This window comes from Salvia splendens, chromosome 9 (assembly GCF_004379255.2).
Source record: "Salvia splendens isolate huo1 chromosome 9, SspV2, whole genome shotgun sequence".
Lineage (NCBI taxonomy): Eukaryota > Viridiplantae > Streptophyta > Magnoliopsida > Lamiales > Lamiaceae > Salvia > Salvia splendens.
The window spans coordinates 18,561,543-18,582,233 of NC_056040.1; the positions used below are offsets into that span (position 1 = coordinate 18,561,543).

At 36.4% G+C, this 20,691-nt stretch overlaps 4 protein-coding genes across 10 annotated transcripts; 2 read left to right on the forward strand and 2 right to left on the reverse strand.

Annotated features, from left to right (window-relative positions):
• Window positions 1-158: 158 nt before the first annotated feature.
• On the forward strand, window positions 159-4,190 carry LOC121746445 (nascent polypeptide-associated complex subunit alpha-like protein). Its single transcript, XM_042140282.1, has 4 exons — window positions 159-374; window positions 2,920-2,995; window positions 3,490-3,617; window positions 3,714-4,190. The coding sequence occupies exons 1-4, from the start codon at window positions 315-317 to the stop codon at window positions 4,044-4,046; spliced, it is 597 nt and encodes a 198-aa protein (XP_041996216.1). The 5' UTR covers window positions 159-314; the 3' UTR covers window positions 4,047-4,190.
• Window positions 4,191-4,541: 351 nt separating this feature from the next.
• Window positions 4,542-6,840, forward strand: LOC121746444 (nascent polypeptide-associated complex subunit alpha-like protein 1). The gene is made up of 4 exons (XM_042140281.1): window positions 4,542-4,700; window positions 5,612-5,681; window positions 6,145-6,272; window positions 6,354-6,840. The coding sequence occupies exons 1-4, from the start codon at window positions 4,641-4,643 to the stop codon at window positions 6,684-6,686; spliced, it is 591 nt and encodes a 196-aa protein (XP_041996215.1). The 5' UTR covers window positions 4,542-4,640; the 3' UTR covers window positions 6,687-6,840.
• Window positions 6,841-7,007: 167 nt separating this feature from the next.
• On the reverse strand, window positions 7,008-8,828 carry LOC121746446 (probable E3 ubiquitin-protein ligase RHC1A). Its single transcript, XM_042140283.1, has 2 exons — window positions 8,698-8,828; window positions 7,008-7,608 (listed from the first exon to the last, which is right to left on the reverse strand). Exon 2 carries the CDS (start codon window positions 7,593-7,595, stop codon window positions 7,152-7,154), a length of 444 nt encoding a protein of 147 aa, XP_041996217.1. The 5' UTR covers window positions 7,596-7,608; window positions 8,698-8,828; the 3' UTR covers window positions 7,008-7,151.
• Window positions 8,533-10,383, reverse strand: LOC121746443 (E3 ubiquitin-protein ligase RZF1-like). Of its 7 annotated transcripts, none has more exons than XM_042140274.1 (2): window positions 10,191-10,383; window positions 8,533-9,509 (listed from the first exon to the last, which is right to left on the reverse strand). In XM_042140274.1, the coding sequence occupies exon 2, from the start codon at window positions 9,479-9,481 to the stop codon at window positions 8,699-8,701; it is 783 nt and encodes a 260-aa protein (XP_041996208.1). In that variant the 5' UTR covers window positions 9,482-9,509; window positions 10,191-10,383; the 3' UTR covers window positions 8,533-8,698. The 7 variants fall into 7 exon arrangements, with proteins under 7 accessions (XP_041996208.1, XP_041996207.1, XP_041996209.1 ...); XM_042140273.1 differs by having other exon boundaries at window positions 8,533-9,558; XM_042140275.1 differs by lacking the exon at window positions 10,191-10,383 and adding an exon at window positions 9,959-10,183 and having other exon boundaries at window positions 8,533-9,558.
• Between the last annotated feature and the right edge of the window lie 10,308 nt (window positions 10,384-20,691).

A 20,691-nucleotide genomic window follows, 5' to 3' on the forward strand; every position in this document is an offset into this window, starting at 1 on the left:
CTTACTTTCTCTTTCCCTATTTTAATTATTTATTATTATTTTTTAAAAAATGAGTGTAGAAAATAAAATGACCGGGGAGTAAATGGAATATTAATAACACCGAAATTAAAGATTCTATGTTAAATGTTTATGTGGAGAAAAGAGGTTTAGCGAGAAATACAGTTACTGGTTGGATCAAATGAAAACGACAAAATGAAGAACTCGCAATCGCTATCTAACGGCACCGCAACCGCTTCAATTAAATCCACCGCACTCTCTCTGCATTTCTCAATCTCTCTCTACATTTATCTCGTTCACCTGCACAAGAATCAACCATGACTCAACAGTCCCAGGAGGAGTTATTGGCCCACCATCTTGAGCAACAGAAGATTGATGTAACCCCTCTCTCTCAAACATGTAGAAGCCACACGGCTTGTGCGAATTCGGATTAGGCTGTGGGTTTTTGGATTATTAAGTTCATGGTTTTGATAAGTTTTTAGCTTTTAATCTTGGTAGTATTTTTTTGTTGATGCATCATCTTTCTTGAGCTAAATAAAGAAGAAGCTGTATATGGGCATTTGGGGAAATTTCTAGGGTTTTGTTTTTTTTGGTTATGATGGTTTCAAATGACTATAGTTAGATTAGGTAGTCAGTTTATTTCTTTGAGAAATATCTGTGACTAAATTAATCACTTGTAAAGTAGATTTCTGCGACATTGAGGTCATGCTTTATTGTTGTTTCAGTGGAAATTGTGATTTTCATGTATTAAGTAAACCAGTAAAGTTGCATTAGATCATCCACAATAGCGGCGAGCACACCGGCTCGCCGATTTTTGACACTCGCTGGTCCGCTCCCCGAACTATTGCAACCGGCGAGCGCCAAATCGGCGAGAATTTCGGCGAGCGCTCGCCGATCGGCTCGGCGCTATTGCAGCCTCCCGATCGGCGAGCGACCGGCGAGCGGATTTTTTTTTCGAAACACTATATATACGCGATTTGCACGTCATTTTCATTCGCACCACTTGTTTTAACGAGTACTCTCTCTATCTTAATTTCTGTACAAGATCAACAATGTGAAATGGAGAACAACGAAGGTACTCCAATGACGAGCGGGTCTCAAACTCCCCCGGTACCCGTGGGAGGTGGATGGGGTCCGATGCCCGTGTACTACAACATGTACCCGTGGCAGCAGATGATGTCCGGGATGGCAGCCGGGGGAGTATGCCGGGGGGGTTACCGGCGATGCCGGGGTGGGCACCCGATATGCAGATGATGCCGGGGGTACCGGCGATGCAGGGGACGTCGGGAGGGGGGGGGGAACGTCTATCGCCCCAGTTTTGATTTTTCGACTGCTTCTTCGCACACATCGACCCCAACGGAGGCGCGGTTCACGCAATATGAGACTTTCTCCTTAGAGGAGTTGGGGTTTGATCTTCTCGGTGTTCCGGAAACTCCCGTTCAAACGGGGGAGTAGGGCAGGGTCGGGGCCCTCCCAAAGAAGAAGGGCAAGAGGGTCGGCGAGTCGTCGCAGCCGGGTGAGGACGACTGCTCGGTACGGAGGAAGTGGATGGATGCGGAGAAATTGGAGACACTATTTGTTAAAGTTGATCACTTGTTTTGTTATAATTTTCAGCCCAAGCCCTTGTGGATTTTGGTCCGTATCAGATTCTGGACGAAGACGAGACCATGGCTTCAGAGCTCCCTTATTCGTACCTTCCATTTAGGATGCTTATATTTCGCTCTATTCTTGCCGACAATGACTTGTTTCCTTCCTTCCTTGAGGATAAGGAAGCTTAACGGGGGGGGGGGGGGGGGAGTATTGATACGATCACAATTGCATGGCTTATGAGGGAAGATGAAGCTTACGAAGTTTGTTGGCAGAGCTTGGCCAAAGAGGTGGAGACGGGTGAATCTACATTGAGACTGACACAGAATTGCTTGCTGATAATAGCATTTGATGTATTGATGAGAGTGTTGAGGTGGATACGAGAGAGATCAGTGAATTGTTTGTTGGAGGTTTCTGTTAGGGGCAATGGACATATAAAGATCAGAGACGGAGGCAGCTGGTGAGGGAGAAAGAGTCTTGTGCTTGAAGAGGTTGTCGGTTGTGCAAAGTCATTACCTTGGGAGTGGCTGTTCGCTTGGTCTCCTAGGCCAATGGCAAGAAGGTCAAGAGGCTTGTCTTCGTGATTCCTTGCGGACAAGGAATCTTAAGGGGGATGGATTGTTACGGTCTCAATTTATAGAGAGGAGAAGAAGCTAAGCTCAATCTGCTCAATTGAGATGCCAGCTGGAGGGCCATATCAGCTCAAACAGAAATGAGAGAGAAGGAAAGTTGAGGGGTCTAAATGCAAATGAGAGAGAAGGAAAACAGATCGAGTATAAATGCAGAGACACTCTTCTCTGATAGGATCCATGAAAATTGTGTGTTGTGTGCGCTGAGCGCTTGGGCTGAGGATCCAAGATCCGAAGCATTTTATAAGTTCTCTTTATCGTGTTTCTTTTGTTATCATTTTTACTTATCGCATTGTTTCTCTTGTCTCATTATCAATCTACATTCAATGTTTATCTCGTTTCATTGCTGCGTTCAATTGTTTGTTGTGTTGATTGTGTCGATTGGTTGAGCATTGCGATCTTAGCTGAAATTGCAACACAATGCTTCCAGGTCTAGTTGTCTTCAAGAATTTCTGGAATACTCATATATGATTGTGGAGTAGCGACCTGTGTTTAATTAGATGTGGCTGTTTATATTCACTTGCTGATTTCCAGTTCATACTTGTTAATTTGATTCTTGTGCATGATAGCCATCCCTACCTCCGTACTGGAGATATGCATGACATACAATTGATTTGGTAGCTTGAATACACACAATGACCAACCCGCACAGGAAAAAAACCATGTTCCCTTACTTGGTTGCTTATTTTTGAATTAATGGTTGCAGGACGATGAGCCTATAATGGAGGATGAAGAGGATGACGAGGATGATGATGAAGAAGAAGACGAAGACAATGCTGAAGGTATGTGTCTTCCCTTGACTCCAAAAGAAAACTCTATTTCTTCATTTTCATCGAAGCTTCTCATCTCTTTGAATAAATGATGCTCGATGGTAATTGAATAGTACTTAGTAAGTTAGTATATCTCAGCTTTGTGGTTCTTGATTTTGCAAATGATTTGGAGAGATCATAGTATTGGTTATGTTACTAATAAAAATCTGGATAGAGAAACACAGTTGGTTAAGATTTGATACACCTACCTCTCAAAAATGGGATTCAGTTGTTTTCCCTTCCATTTCAAGCTGTGTCTGTTTCTCAAAAAATGTAGGATAACAACATGCTTTGAGTTCATTTTGATCATTGAACCTATACTATCAATTTTAGTTCCAGCTTTGGTTTCATGGTTAATAACTTGTAGTAGACCTGACCAATCAAGATAGCACACTATAAGTTGAAATAGATGTGTAAAAGTAAGTCAAGACAAAAAAATATCTTAATGAATTTGTTTCTCTTGGCAGGAGAGTTAGACGCCAGTGGTAAGTCAAAGCAGAGCCGTAGTGAGAAGAAAAGTCGCAAGGCAATGCTAAAGCTGGGAATGAAGGCAATCGCGGGGGTCAGCCGAGTCACTGTGAAGAAGAGCAAGAACGTTAGTTTTTATGCTCTTAATATTTTTTGTCATGCCCCTTGACTGTTTTCTAATCAACTTGGATGTGGCTTAATCTATTGTGACACGGTGTTTCAGATCTTATTTGTCATCTCAAAGCCAGACGTCTTCAAGAGCCCAAACTCAGATACTTATGTCATCTTTGGCGAAGCCAAAATTGAGGATCTGAGCTCACAATTGCAGACTCAAGCTGCAGAGCAGTTCAAGGTTCCCAGCTTCGTCCCAACTGCACCAAAGGCAGAGCCAACAACAGAAATTCAAGATGACGAAGATGTAGACGAGACAGGTGTTGAACCCAAGGATGTCGAGCTGGTCATGACACAAGCCGGGGTCTCAAGGGCTAGGGCCGTCAAAGCTCTCAGGGATGCAGATGGAGACATTGTCTCCGCCATCATGGAGCTCACAAACTAGACTAGGACCACACTTTTCTTACAAATATCTGATCATTGGGGCCAAGCAGCCATCTGCTCTGTTCATTTTCACTTTTCAGTGTATCCATGTGTTACAAATTTGACTTCTGGATGGTGTCTTATGATAACTGTGTTTTCAGTTTTATCTGTTTCTGCTATTATCATTTTGTTGTTTGTGTAGTGTGTTCTTCTAGTTTTGCGAATATCAGACCCATCTTTTTTGACTCCTATTATCAAAATGTTCAAACGAAACTAAACGCTTCTCTCTTTAAAAAAAACATAGATAGGCTTATTTGGGGCAAAATGTTCAAATATTTGGCGAAGTATTTAGAAAAGAAAATGATAAAAAAAAACCCCTCCAAAATGAGTGAATATAGATAAAGAGAAAGAGATAGGTTTATTACTAACAAAGAAGTCGTTAGCGTTTTCTAATGGAATGGAGACCGCTTTTACTATAAGCTGTCACTCGCACATAAAAGTAGGGTTTTCTACGGTATCATTGCCTTCTTTTCTCCCTAGGGTTTTTAAGCGCACACACTCACTCACTCTGCCTCCCTCCCCCCTCTCTATATCGTTTACCTGCAGAGAATCAAGCATGACTCAACAATCCCAGGAGGAGTTATTGGCCCACCATCTTGAACATCAGAAGATTGATGTAACCTCTCTCTCTTTGAGTTTGTGTGGGTTTTTTTATGATTGAGTTTGGATTTTCCATCATTTTCAGTTTAGTTTTACGATTCGGTATTTTTTTGGTCTTGGAGTGGATGGTTTTAGCTAATTAAATTAGAGGGTGACTTGGTTATAAACTTATGTGTTATTTGGATGCCAGTAATTCTTCGATCTAGGGTTTTTATGATTTTGATGGTTTCAAATTGATACAAGTTGAGTTTAAAGACAATTTGTTATTTGCGAAATGTATGAAATAAGTGATTAATCGTTGTAGAGTATTTTGTGAGTGGTATGAAAGGCATGTTGTATTGTTTATTGATTATGCTTGGGAAATTATTATAGAAGTGTATATAGGTATTCATTTTTATATAAACGAGTTCCTGTATTAATAAGCCAGTAAAAGTGTATGGAAGAGAAAAGTATAGAACTTTACATATCCTGTCATCTAAAATCCACATGTGAGCAACTATCTGAACGAATTTGTATTGTCAAGTATGTCTTACGCATTTGCTTAGCTCCCCATCTGATTGGAGTTCATGGCTTATTTGACTTTCAAGTTAATTAGAAATAAAGAATATAGAATCTAAATTCCAATGTGAATTATGGAAGACTTTTGTGTGGAGTTCATATTGGGGGCATGTGTGGATATAAACTGCTCAATTTATCTTTGCTGTAGGGTTTCCATTTAACACATGTTTATAAAGCTTCCCAAGTATATTGGCATTAAGTCCATTGATTTGATTTTATCTAGTATATGATGACCATCACTACCTCTGTCCTGGAGATATGCTTGGGCAGACAATTGATTTGATTTTATGCATATAAATGATGACCACCCTGTATGAAAAAAGAAAAAAAAACGTACAAGTTTTGCTCATTGTTAGATATCGCGTGCAGAATGACGAGCCTATAATTGAGGATGAAGAGGATGATGATGATGATGACGAAGATGATGATGATGTTGAAGGTATGTTTCCGCACCTGGAGTTTAAAAGGATACTCTATTTCCTCACTTTTCAGTTTCCGCAGAAGCTTGCCACCTCTTTGAAAGCTAGACAGTAATTGAAGATTTAGGATATCTCTACTTTCTGATTCTTGATTTTCTAAATGATTTGGGGAAATCATGTTGGTTATGTTCTTAGGATAGATCTAGGTAGAGAAAAAGCTAATTGGTCCTTTTTTCCTATGTAACATGTGATACCTTTACGGGTTGTTTTGCCTTTACTCTACTTCGTTTCCTGAAAAATGTAGGATAACATTGCTTGTTGGAGTTTCTATCTGATGAATGTAGATGATTGACCTATTAATTTTAGTTTCAGTTTCAGTTTTATTGTCAGTTGATATGGGTTGGTTAAAGTATGACAAACAATGAAGTTTCTTATAGCATCAGGAATTCAACCCAAATCAATCTGTGCTTGTTCTTTTGCCAGGACAAGAAGACGGCAGCGGTAGGTCAAAGCAGAGTCGTAGCGAGAAGAAAAGTCGCAAGGCAATGCTAAAGCTAGGAATGAAGCCAATCCCAGGGGTCAACCGAGTAACTGTGAAGAAGAGCAAGAATGTTAGTTTTATTCCCTTATGTCTCTTAATCAACAACTCAGATGTTGTTACACTGACATGTTAATATTGTTACATGTTTCAGATCCTATTTGTCATCTCAAAGCCAGATGTCTTTAAGAGCCCGAACTCAGATACTTATGTTATCTTTGGTGAGGCAAAGATTGAGGATCTAAGCTCTCAACTGCAGAGTCAAGCAGCAGAGCAGTTCAAGGTTCCCAACATCAACCAAGCTGCACCAAAGGCAGAGCCAGCAGTTGTAATTCAAGATGATGAAGATGTAGATGAAACTGGTGTCGAACCCAAGGACATTGAACTGGTGATGACACAAGCTGGGGTTTCGAGGGCTAGGGCTGTCAAAGCTCTCAAGGAAGCCAACGGAGACATAGTCTCTGCCATTATGGAGCTTACAAACTAGGCATCGCATCATGCTTAAATATGTTTACTTGTTGACGGCCACCGTTTTCTTAGAACTCTGGTTCATTATTCTGTTTCCCGTGTGTACTATACTGGAATTGTGATGACTGCTCTCAGTTTTGCATATGCTTTGTATTCATCAGTTTTTGCGTCTATTTCTACATTCATCCTTTACCCTGAAAGAATTGTCTTTATATTTTCAAAAATTATATTTTGCACACATGTATTCATAGCTACTGCTCAATCTCCACATTTAAATGAATCCAGAAACTGTAAATTAATGTACTTTCTATAATTATGGAGGATTGTAAGAGATATTTATAAGCGAGTATGTTTTAGATATTAATCATACAGAAGTATAATAAAATGTGTTATTAGGGTTGTTCGTTGAATAGCTACAATGATAAAAAAAAATTACAGGAAAGATAGCAAGATCGAGGGAAAATGGGCAACCAAGACCCTAGTACTAGCAGCCAAAGGAGCAAAAACACGACCAACGCCTGAGTGTAGCAACCTTACCATTATCCTTAGTGACGGGCAGGCGGCAAATAGGGCACGAACTGTGGCGTTGAAGCCATGGTACGATGCAGTCTGAGTGGTAGATATGCTTGCACGGAAGCTTCCTCGCTTGAGACCCCAACTCGAATTTTTCCTTGCACACGGCGCAGGTGGAATCTGCATGAATGTGCTCCTTCGAAACCTTGACCTTTGGTAAGGCATTGATAGCAGATTTTGGAGCTGGTTTTCGAATGGCTTGCTCAGAGATTTGTTCCACGCCAACACCCCTCGCTACCACGCCTCTATTGCTGGACACGGTGAGGGTGCCAGTTCCGCTGACAACGAAATCCACAGAAGTCCACGAATTGCTGGTCGTTGCACCATTTTTGGAATACACCCTGATCGAACCCATCACGTCACTTAGCCTGACTCAAAAATAGTACTATAGGTTAATCCATTACTAAAAGATGAAGAGGAATTTGGTATATTTCAAGCCCCCTCCTGATTTTTACAAGTAGAGTAGAGTAGTAATGAGGATAAACTTTGTAAATAAACAACGCCTTCACGATTAATCAATTTTATCTTCCATTCTTTCAATGAGAAATGAATCAAGTGAAGTAACTTACATGGAGTAAAATATATAAAGGCCCTATATATCATAAAATTATAAAGGGCTTTGACATTCAAGGATCATAATGGTAATATTCTGCAATTCATTGCTCAAGAAACCTAGCTCATAATGATCATAACAATGTGAAGAGCATAATCATAATCTTATACTAATACAAATCGAAAAGAGATATAAAGAAAATTGATCAAGCAAACCCTAACAATGCTGAAAGAGACAATCGATCAAATTCACCACACGTTTGGAAGAACACAAGAATGAAAATTGATAAAAAAAAAGTGTTAAAATCATCCATTTTATTTTGTGAACAGAAAAAAGCACAAATTTCCTCACCTTCTCTGCCGATGCAAATAGGAAGAGATTAATACAAAAAAATTAAATCCAGAGCTAGAAAGTTGATACCTTTGAAGAGGAACTCAATAAGAGAATGATTCCATGCATTGTCGTTTAATAGCTCTTTCACTAAAAACACGGCATAATTGGATCTAAATCCTAATTACTCCATAATGTAAATTAAACCAAAACTATAGCTCCTTTGGTTTACACGTATACTACCTTTTCAAAATATTTAACAACATTGTTAAATCACTTATTAATTACAAAATCAGTAATTTATGTCATTGTTTGTATGGTAAACTCCAAAATTAACATATCCCAAAAGCATAAAAAGATAAGCAAGAGGAACATTGTATATATATGACACTCAAGTAATGACAAAAACTGCTTAAAAATGGATTTTTCTTCATAGGAAAACAAGGTACAAACTCTTCAGCCAGATGTACCATTATGTTCTTGTCTGCGAGTGATCTTATTCCTTCAAATAGATCAATCACTATGATCACACAAATTACTACGAAATAGAAAGTTTCATTGGTAATTGAAAGACCTTAATACTGAATAGGCCACTGAACATGCTGGTGGCTAGGTTCTCCACCTCTTCCCTGACGGCTACTACTGGAACGAGACGAGCCAAACGGCCACGACAAAGACCAACGCCTCCTTGTTGCTTGATCACTGCCACCGTCAGTTATCTGCTGGCGGCAGACGGGGCAGGAGCTGCGCTGCTGCAGCCATGGGGCGATGCAGTCGGAGTGATACAAGTGCTTGCAAGGAAGCTTCCTCGCTTGTGACCCCATCTCGAATCTCTCTTTGCACACAGCACAGGTGGAATCTGCACGTACGTGCCTCCTCGAGATCTTGACAGTTGGCAGGGCATCGATGGAGGGTCTTGAAGCCGGTTGACGGCCTTGCTGGCTGCTACCGCTGGTGACTTGCTCGAAGAACTCCTCCACGCCGGGTCCAATGAAGTAGTCGCCCCCATTCTGTCGTCTGAACCCCAGAGTCTCGTTTAGGAACTCCACTAGGCCGCCACTGCCAGGCATTGTGGGCGGCATGTCTCCACTGAAAACGAGGAATGAGTTCCAAGAGTTGCCATTCTGAGAGGCTCTCTCGGATATGTTGCTCACGACAGCCCTGTGCCGCCTGAGGAAGCTTGTGGCTGCCTCCATGAACCTCGGTTGTTGGATGTATTCCTCGTCTGGTACGCCTGTTGTATCCTCGAGCTCTTCGATGAAACTTCCTCGGCAGTTGGAGCATTCCGCATTTCTCCTTCGGAGAGTGACGCTTGCCCTACAGCTATAACACCAATGAGTTCCCCTTTCACTCGGCATCCTATTTCTCTCTCTTCCTCCTTTCTTGCTATATCAACAAGCACTCTAAGAATTAAAACTGCTTCATACTTGCAATTCTGTATGGATAAAAGTAGAGATCTATTGAAATGGAAGCATACAATAGAAGTTGTGAAAAAGAGAATTAACACAAAATCAAGTACCACTATCATTTATGTGCATAGTTATCCAATTTTTGACCAAGAAAATGCAATAACAAAGGCCATAAAATTCCACTTGAATTCTCTGGGAGATTGTGGCAGAAACAACAAAATAGATCAAGCTCAAAAGATCAGATCACTTCTAATGATAGTAGGTAACAAAATTGATCAAGCAAACTAGCTTTGAAACATTGTATTTGTGAAGCAATCTTCCTTCTAGACAGAGCCATAAGCCACGAAATTGATTAGCTTAAAAGGATCATTTACAAATTCGTTCAACAAGAAACGGAAATTATGCAACTGAGACTTGCTACATTACCACAATCAGCCCCCAAATTGATGAAATCAAGGCAGTAATCATTTTTTTCAACAGAAAAAACCCCCAAATTTATGATGCAAATATCATTTCTCGCAACATAAGTCAACAATAATCCATCACAGGAGCACCGAATTCAACAATACCTCCTCCACCAGAAGGTTCAGAAACAAAATAGAAAAAGTAGAAAAAGCAAAGATAGAAAATGGGAGTAGATAAGCTAGAAAGATGATACCTTTAAATCAGGAAATGGAAACGACAAGAACAGGAAATTCAGAGGGGAGCAAGTGTATATACATATAAAGTAAACTTCCTAATTATGCCTATGGAAATTGGAATCTACACCGCAAAGTGTGTGTGAGAGAGAGAAGACAGCAAAGAGAGTACATAGCATAGCATAGCAACACCAACCACATTAACAGAAGCCATTTGTGATCTGAATATGGGATAAAAGATTGGGTTGGCGTTGGATTTTTGATTTCGGCCTCTTTTTAGCCCAAATATTAATGGGTCGTTGGTCATTCATTGATTCCTTTCAAACTCCATACCTTTGTTTCAAATCACCAATTTTGATCCTTTTTTTTTCAAAAATTTATCATCGAATGCATATATTTTACATTGTTTGCAATTTGTTTTCTCGATTTCACTTTTTATTGCAGCTAAAAAAGTTGATTCCGTTGCCTTGGCGGCCCCCACACTCCCTGCCCGACATTATGTGAGGGAGTTCAATCAGGGTACGCAGTAGCCCGTTAAGATTGCCAGAAGCCCATCTCCCAAGGCTCTATACTTGTGTCTGAGAGATTGAAGCACGTAGTGAGATTTGAAACAGATGATTTTGAAGTTAGTGGTATTATTTCAGCAATCTAAAATGATGTTGTTGGAATGTTGGTTGAATAAGAAAAAAAAAACTCATTAATGTACATGTAATGCACGATCCAAAAGGTGTACCCGAACCATCGACATTGCCAAAAAATTAATACTCTCTGAAAAGTATGAACTATTTCATTTTTAGTCGGTCCCTGAAAAATACGAACTTTCAAATTTTGGAAACTTCTTTCTCTCTAATGAGGTGAGACTCATTCTCCACTAAAAATACTTCAAAAACTTTTTCTTTCAATCTCTTTCTTACTTTTCTAATTATGCTTTAAAATCCGTGCCGAACAAAATATTTATACTCTTTGGGGACAGGGAGTAGTATCAACCGTTGATAGAGGCCGAGTTAGACTATGAGATGCTATTTGAATTCAAATAGACAAGGCTCTCACATAGAGTCAAGAAATCATGCATTAACACAGTCAACTATATCTAGGAACAAATATGACTCAATTATAAAAACAAGAATTTGTTTATCCTTAATTCATATAAAGTGGATACATGGTTTAAATAATGATTTTCAAAGCATCACTAACATTCATCAATAAAATGTTCCCATAAAAACTTATCATTGAACCTCCTACAAATCCATCTCAATTTTTGACTTCCTAGCCTTATTTACTAACTCTAGCACAAGTTAAGATGCATGGTCAGCGACTAAATGCATTTTCGACATTTTTAGCCAGTGAACCGAGTCATATATTTTTTAAATTTTTTTTGGAAAAGTATGCATGTGTTTAATAATTTCATTCATATGACATGAGCACGAGGAGCGGTTCGGTTGAGAACTATTTTAAAATGAGAACTATTAGTTGGAAGTACAAATCATATCAATTGGGAGCACAGAACACATTAATTGAAGCAACTGATATGTTTTGTACTGCCAATTGATATATTGTATAGGGATATTGGTACCTAAACCAACAACTTTGGCCAAATTTTAGTACTTTCCATAAACTTTAAAATTGGTTTAAAATACCATAAACTTTATATTCAATTTGTTATTTCTCAACCCAACCAAACAAGATATCTTAAACGAAAAACTATTATACGTTTAAATGTTTATAATATTTTAGACCACTTTTTAAGTTTGTGGCAAGTAGGATGAAAAGTCATGTAGAAAACTACTCTGATTTAGTAGTGTCGAGTAGGATAACAGTGTACGTAAGTTAGTCAGATATAGTAATTGACCTGTCGTGAGAAATAATACACAAAAAATAAAATTTATGATATTTTACGGTACCAATTTTAATGTTCATGAGAAATACCAAAATTTAAGCAAAATTGATAATTATATAGACTAATATCCCTATTTTGTATTATCAATTTGTAATTCTCAAAGTTCTTTAAGATACTTCTGAAATAATCCACATTTAACTTAAATAACAATAAAATACTACTAGATGCTTTAGTTGAGTTGCGAGGATTTATTTGAACTTAAGAAATACACTTAGGACCATTTGAGAAAAACAAAATTAGGGATACTGTGTAGGAAAATTTAGAAGTTTAATATAATTTCTAAACAATTATTTTAATATTTGTATAAGAAATATTCAAACTAAGCTCTAGATATTAATTATAGAGAAATTCTAGAAATATATTGCTTCCTCCACCTTGAAGTCCTATAAATAATGCAAGATGTAACAATCTATCTATATCTATACATAAATAAAATATATCTATACATATATAAAAGAGGAGTTTTGGAGATATTTACAAAACTTGTCATTTTAAGTTAAAAATTATAATTTAATTAAAATTGCTTTGCTTTGTTAATTAATTTGTCCTTTTTAACAGGCAGTTATCTAAATGTTATCATAATCTTAATTTTCCTCTTTCTTGGGCTACTATATGATTAAGTATGCCGGCAGTTTCATATTTGAAAGGTCAAAATAATTGTGAAGAATTTATTATCAATTTTAATATATAATAAATGACATTTAGATCATTGGAAGTTATTTGAGAATATTAAAAGCCATAAGATCATTTATAAATTCAAGTAGACTACTACCTTTGTGTTCAAAACAAGATGGCGGAAGAATGGGATGATAGTCCACAAACGAAAGAGGAAACTGTGGCATGCCTACTCCAAAAATACAAAGCTGCAATGAGATCTGAAAGAATTCTTGGTTATTCATACACTCACCATTCACCATATACTTTTTATATATGGTATTCTAGATTGAAACCTTCATTTGAAGAAAGAATTGTCAAATTGATATACATGCCCAAAACTCCCTACGTACCAGACTTTAGACATAGTATATACTCCCTCCATCCCGCTTTAGGAGTCCCAGTTGAGTCGGGCACATGTTTTAAGAAAGTGTTTGAGTGGGTAATAAATAAATGCTGTAGTGGCTGTTGAGACCCACTTTTAATTGAATGTGTAATAAATAAATATTGTAGTGGATGTTAGGACCCACTTTTAATAATTTTTTACTTACTTTGTGGGCATTTTTTTATTACTTTATCCCAACCGGGACTCCTAAAGCGGAACGCCTGAAATTGATTAACCGTGACTCCTTGTCACACCTTAACCCCTCTAACGTATACTCTTATAATAAATAAATCCCTTATCATAAAAGCAATCAATACATGTGTCTAATTCATAAAACACCCATATTATATAAGTTCAAACCAACACATATCTGATACATATTTCAAAATATCCTGTAAAGTAGTGGAGCCCTCTCACCACTCTATATACTATACAATTATCTACATGCAAAAAGATGAGGAGGAGAAGGTTGCCAATATGCGTCAGCCGCCGAACCTGATAACACGTGGAGTTCCTATGACCCACGTCAGTCAAAACTTTACTACTATCTTATTCCTGAAAAATTTAGTGGTTTATATGAGCCACAACTCAGTATATATAAATTTCCACCTTTAATCTCGCATGATACAACAACAAGCATATTCTTTTATCAATACATATAATCAGAAACAATATATAACATGATCTAAAAACAAACCATTTCATATTCATATGCATATGCCACTCTATTCAGTTTATTATTCTGTAACAGTCAAGCCTGGTATCTGCCCGGGATTCCTCTATGATTGACCCGTAGGTCCCTCTATAATTGGACTCATAGGTCCCTCTGTATTTGACCCGAAGGTCCCAATATGATTTGACCCGAAGGTCCCAATATGTTTGACCCGAAGGTCCCAATATGATCCACTGTGATTTCAGATCCAGGGCAAAACCGTCACAGATCCTCTTTAATCCAATGATTCACATAATCAGTATCATAAACATATCCTTTGCACTAATAACATATCCATATCCTATTCCATCAATTTATCCAATATATCTAAACAAACATGTTCATTTCCGCAATCAAATATTCATATCATATTCGACCATCAAAATCAAATAATTCATAATTATATCAATTTCACACCATATAATCCATTTTCTCATTCAAATTCAACACATAGCAATCAACCACACAATACATATAAAATTAAAAGTATGATTTATACATACCTGATTATTCTAAGTATTCTAATCGAACTCCCTAGCTCCTCTTCCTGTTCAACCTTGATCCTTTCTACCTTCGGATTATATTTCTGCCTTTCGACCCTAAGTTCTCATTTCCCCCATTTTTTTTATAAACATACACTTTCAAGGCTTATATATGATAAGTTCTAGTCGGTTATAACAATAGGATTCACACATATTCATTTTACTACTCTAGAATCCTTACACGTATCAAACAAAAATAAAATATTATAATTGATGCTATTAGATAAAATTCTATGTAACTATAATAAAAAGAAATGTACATTTAATTGATTGGAACTACACCCTTTTACGTATGCACAAAAAGACACATATATATTACATAAATAAAGATTATGTGCATGACTTCATAATTGGAAAAGTAATCCTAATCTAACACGTATATATATACCTATATGCCTAATACATAATTCAATTATTTTTAACTTTAAACTCAATTACTTATAATTATATGTTACATAATTGCTAATATATTTCTAAACACCATATTATATAGCCACCCACTCAAATCTCTATAATTCTAATAAAAATGTATATCATGTAATTATAATAAAATATGTAATTATGCAATATGATGTATGATTTGGGTCACGGTTGTCACAATTCTTCCCCTCTAGAAGAATTTTGTCCGCAAAATTCATCTCTTTCTAACATCTGTATAATTCTCTCTGACTTACCATCTTTCTGTTGGTGAAAAATATTACTAAAATATAATCAAGTCTCCATAGATAGTAAATTGCAGACCTCTGCTAGACATAAAAGATAGAATACCATATAACCGTGCTGCATTTTCGCATACTTTTCAACTAAGTGATATAACGAAGAAATCCAACGTATAGATAAGAAATGTGCTAACTTACTCAGTTTTTCCACAATCATCTAAACAACATCTTTTCCCTTTTTGTGTTCTCAGTAACCTATAGCAAAATATCGTAATTGCGTTCTCATTTCAAGACTATAATAGCTAAAGGCTTCAACAAACCTGTAGACATATGATTGTCTGTTTTTAACAAGTTGACACGTCAAACACCTCGAAACAAACGTTACGACTTTCTTCTTCCTCTTGCACAAGATAGTATTCGATGGTGCAATCATATTCTGTAAGAAACTCCATCCAATGTCTTAGTCTCATATTCAACTCCTTCTCACTCTTCAAATATTTCAAACTCTCGTGATCAACCAGAATTCGACGTAGTCCTCCATACAAATAATGATGCCAAATCTTCGAAGAAACACCACACTGTTAAATCCAGATCAGAAATAGAATAAGAAGCTTCATGTACTCGTGGTTGTCCTTGACGCATAAGCAATAAACTTTCCATTTTTTTTAATAGAAATCCAGATCAGAAATAGAAACCAAATCCATGTTGCAGTGCATTACTGTAAATAACATAATATCATGTACCTGTGGAAATAACCAATATAGACGACATAGTCAATCAATGCTTCAACTCATCAAAACTGGTTGACATGCTTCACTCCATATAAGATGAGAGCTCTTCCGTAATAACTTCTTCATCAATTCAACCATAATCGAGAATTATTTTCAGTTGACAAATACTTCAGTATTCTGTATATCTATTTCTATTCTTTAACCTGATACCATGTGTCCCAATAATACCATATGATTTAGCTAGACTCACACTTACCCAACCTTGCAATAAGATGTTTATCTCGCAAAACTTGTCATACTGACTGCAAGTGATTAACATGCTCATCTGCACTTCGTGAAATATACTAGTAAGTCAATAAAAATAATCACTAAGTGATATAGGAATGGTTGAGAGACTTCGTTCATCAATGCCATAAATAATTGTAGGTGCATTAGTTAATTTGAAAGGCATAACCAAAACTCATAATGGTCGTACTGAGTTTAAAATGGTGTTTCTGCAATATTCTCTTTAGCTATCTTCAACTGATGGTATCTTGATAAAAAATCAGTACTCGAAAACAGTTACATACCTTGAAATTGATCAATAAGTCTTCTATTCTCAGTAATAGATATTTATTCTTCACAGTCACTTGATTCGACTTCCAATAGTGTATATAATGTCGCAGTGTGTCGTCTTTCTTCTTCAAAATAATATTGGTGCTCTCCAAAGTAAAACATTGAGTCAAACTTATCCCTTGTCTGACAACTCTTGTAACTATTTATTTAACTCTTGAAACTCTAATCAAGACATTTGATAATGATGAATAGAAATAAATGTAGTACCTGGTAGTAACTCAATAGTGAAGTTTGTCTCTTGATCAGGTGATACTCCAGAAAGATTTCCACTTCGAATAAATTGAAAAGTCAATGTAGCTAATATAAGACAAGTACCATTAAATATCACTCGATCTCGTCTCGATGATTATATTACCATTTCTTTAACATGACAAGCTGCTTTAGTTGGATGAAGTGACAACCAATCTATACCCATGATAATATCAAATTTGTGTATGAATAAGAGAATCAATATTCGCTGGCAGCTTAACTGAATTAACTCACACCACGTAGTCTAGATAAACCGTGTATACTGAAACAATATCAGCTCGTAATCAACAACAAATATAGTTCCTTGTAAAGACAAAAAATCTCTTTACTTCTCATCACAATACACTTCTTGCATATATTTATCATTAAATTCTCTAGGAAAATCGTCCGAACTGAGTACCAGAGGTTGTATCATAGATTGTGGGACTGTTTCTCACCAATAGTAAGTATTGCTTCAAAGAAGAGATACTGTGTAATGCTACTCTGATATACTACTCATCTGATTGAACACATGTTTTAACCTTTTCAACTGTATCTCGGCCTCGGTCGGATGAGTAGTCTCATAAAGTCAACAATTCCACTTTTCGGGGCTATTTAATGTTTCTACCTCTTTGACTCATCATTGGTCCATGTATTTACTGGAAATCACCATATGATGCAGTATGTATATGAGATGTTTTTACAGTTAACTGATGATGCAGGGCGGCTGACCCTTCTCTCCTTGGTGAGACATGTTTATGATAATACAAATGCAAATGAAACTTATAACATAAATGTATCATATGATATACATGAATACTATGTCCCAGCGGGATTCTATCCCCGCTCTGATACCACCTAAACTGTCACACCTTAACCCCTCTAACGTATACTCTTATAATAAATAAATCCCTTATCATAAAAGCAATCAATACATGTGTCTAATTCATAAAACACCCATATTATATAAGTTCAAACCAACACATATCTGATACATATTTCAAAATATCCTGTAAAGTAGTGGAGCCCTCTCACCACTCTATATACTATACAATTATCTACATGCAAAAAGATGAGGAGGAGAAGGTTGCCAATATGCGTCAGCCGCCGAACCTGATAACACGTGGAGTTCCTATGACCCACGTCAGTCAAAACTTTACTACTATCTTATTCCTGAAAAATTTAGTGGTTTATATGAGCCACAACTCAGTATATATAAATTTCCACCTTTAATCTCACATGATACAACAACAAGCATATTCTTTTATCAATACATATAATCAGAAACAATATATAACATGATCTAAAAACAAACCATTTCATATTCATATGCATATGCCACTCTATTCAGTTTATTATTCTGTAACAGTCAAGCCTGGTATCTGCCCGGGATTCCTCTATGATTGACCCGTAGGTCCCTCTATAATTGGACTCATAGGTCCCTCTGTATTTGACCCGAAGGTCCCAATATGATTTGACCCGAAGGTCCCAATATGTTTGACCCGAAGGTCCCAATATGATCCACTGTGATTTCAGATCCAGGGCAAAACCGTCACAGATCCTCTTTAATCCAATGATTCACATAATCAGTATCATAAACATATCCTTTGCACTAATAACATATCCATATCCTATTCCATCAATTTATCCAATATATCTAAACAAACATGTTCATTTCCGCAATCAATTATTCATATCATATTCGACCATCAAAATCAAATAATTCATAATTATATCAATTTCACACCATATAATCCATTTTCTCATTCAAATTCAACACATAGCAATCAACCACACAATACATATAAAATTAAAAGTATGATTTATACATACCTGATTATTCTAAGTATTCTAATCGAACTCCCTAGCTCCTCTTCCTGTTCAACCTTGATCCTTTCTACCTTCGGATTATATTTCTGCCTTTCGACCCTAAGTTCTCATTTCCCCCATTTTTTTTATAAACATACACTTTCAAGGCTTATATATGATAAGTTCTAGTCGGTTATAACAATAGGATTCACACATATTCATTTTACTACTCTAGAATCCTTACACGTATCAAACAAAAATAAAATATTATAATTGATGCTATTAGATAAAATTCTATGTAACTATAATAAAAAGAAATGTACATTTAATTGATTGGAACTACACCCTTTTACGTATGCACAAAAAGACACATATATATTACATAAATAAAGATTATGTGCATGACTTCATAATTGGAAAAGTAATCCTAATCTAACACGTATATATATACCTATATGCCTAATACATAATTCAATTATTTTTAACTTTAAACTCAATTACTTATAATTATATGTTACATAATTGCTAATATATTTCTAAACACCATATTATATAGCCACCCACTCAAATCTCTATAATTCTAATAAAAATGTATATCATGTAATTATAATAAAATATGTAATTATGCAATATGATGTATGATTTGGGTCACGGTTGTCACACTCCTGAAGCGAGACGGAGGCAGTAATATGTTTCTACCGATTTATAATAAACGAATTCAAAAGCTCAATGCTCAATCTTCATCATGATAAATCGGGGCGGACATAAATTATTCTCCAATTATCTGAAAGATCCGACGAGAATCACATTCTTGGACGGAATCTACGGCCACGACGGCTGTTACCGCTTTTCGTACACGATGAAAATACGAGCAATGAGCCAAGAATATTATTTGGCGTCGTCCGGGAGTGTAAATCGAAAAAGTTCGGGGTTTGAATGTAGATATCGATTGCAGACAAAATATACAAGGTAGTAATGTCCGTTTATTAGAGTGCTACGAAAATTTGGAAGATGAAGGAGAAAATGATGGATGGGGCGAAGGTAGGGAGATAGATAAATGGAGGCGTAGTATGGAGTATTATTTAGCCTAATTAATATGTATCATATCGACTCTTGATTTGTAATGAACTTTTAAAATATTTCTAATTTGTTGGTCCAATTATTTTATTTAATAGATGATTACCTTTTAATTTTGTTAATAAATAAATTTGATTATGCGTTTAATTTATTAAATTTTGTTGTTTAATAGAATTTTCTTACTTATTTATTAGACCAATTGATTTAATTGGCTTCACTTAAATAAATTACAGAATATATTGTGAATTTAATTAAAATACTAATTCAAGTAATATAAATAATAAAGATATACACAGAATTAGACATAAATACATATTAGTAAATCCTAAAAAAGTCAAATGGTATGTTTAATAGTAGTATATTTTAATTTACAAAAGTCATGTAATTTAATGAAATAACTCAATATTTAATATTTGAAGATAGAATACAAGTTTAGCTTCAACAAAACACTACTTTGGCTCCAATAAATAATATCACTGGATGAATAGATGCTTGAATGAATGCAAGCAAGATTTTTTACGGTTCACATAGCCCTATTGTAAAGCACTTTCTTGATATGAGCATATAAACAGATTTACGGTTACCAGCGTGTGGCAGGAGTGTGCCTTTCGCGTGCGGAGTGTGTGATTTTCTCACGTGGCAGCTCTGACTGTGCCACGCTTGACGACGTATCAAGCCACTTGGATTGCTGACTCTGCGGTGGTATAAAAAGATTAAGTTTGGGCTAGGGACAAGCCCAAGCCCAAAGACCAATTGCCAAGATCCAAGTCCGAGATCGAGATCGGGATCGGGACCGGGCCGCGACCACGACCACGGGCTCGGGCGGGCGGCGGCGGCGCGCGCGTGGACTCTTTCACCCATCTTGGTCCACTATAATTATTAAGTAACATAAAGTCACTTAATTTAAACACATTAAAATATGTGTTACTTCTCCTATGTGGTATAATTAACACTAGTTAATTATTCCCTAAGCTCCAACTCCAAGCTTTAATTAAAAGCTAATTATGCCCAACTTTAATCCGCCATTTCTCACTCACCGGAAATCGGATTTGAGAATGTGAATATACTACATTTATCTACGTAAAATGTAGATCGACGCTATATAATTTAATTTCACAAAATTAAATGTCTCGTCACATTTATTATTTGGTCAAAATTCATTGACAGGACATATTTAATCCATGATTTTTACATGAAACTGCTCCAATAACT

Coding starts and splice junctions, on each gene's coding strand:
- LOC121746446 (XM_042140283.1), bottom strand. CDS start 7,595: ATGGGTTCGATCAGGGTGTATTCCAAAAATGGTGCAACGACCAGCAAT.
- LOC121746443 (XM_042140274.1), bottom strand. CDS start 9,481: ATGCCGAGTGAAAGGGGAACTCATTGGTGTTATAGCTGTAGGGCAAGC.
- LOC121746444 (XM_042140281.1), top strand. CDS start 4,641: ATGACTCAACAATCCCAGGAGGAGTTATTGGCCCACCATCTTGAACAT. Junction 4,701..5,611: donor TTGAACATCAGAAGATTGAT/GTAACCTCTCTC, acceptor TATCGCGTGCAG/AATGACGAGCCTATAATTGA. Junction 6,273..6,353: donor CTGTGAAGAAGAGCAAGAAT/GTTAGTTTTATT, acceptor TACATGTTTCAG/ATCCTATTTGTCATCTCAAA.
- LOC121746445 (XM_042140282.1), top strand. CDS start 315: ATGACTCAACAGTCCCAGGAGGAGTTATTGGCCCACCATCTTGAGCAA. Junction 2,996..3,489: donor AGACGAAGACAATGCTGAAG/GTATGTGTCTTC, acceptor TTCTCTTGGCAG/GAGAGTTAGACGCCAGTGGT. Junction 3,618..3,713: donor CTGTGAAGAAGAGCAAGAAC/GTTAGTTTTTAT, acceptor ACGGTGTTTCAG/ATCTTATTTGTCATCTCAAA.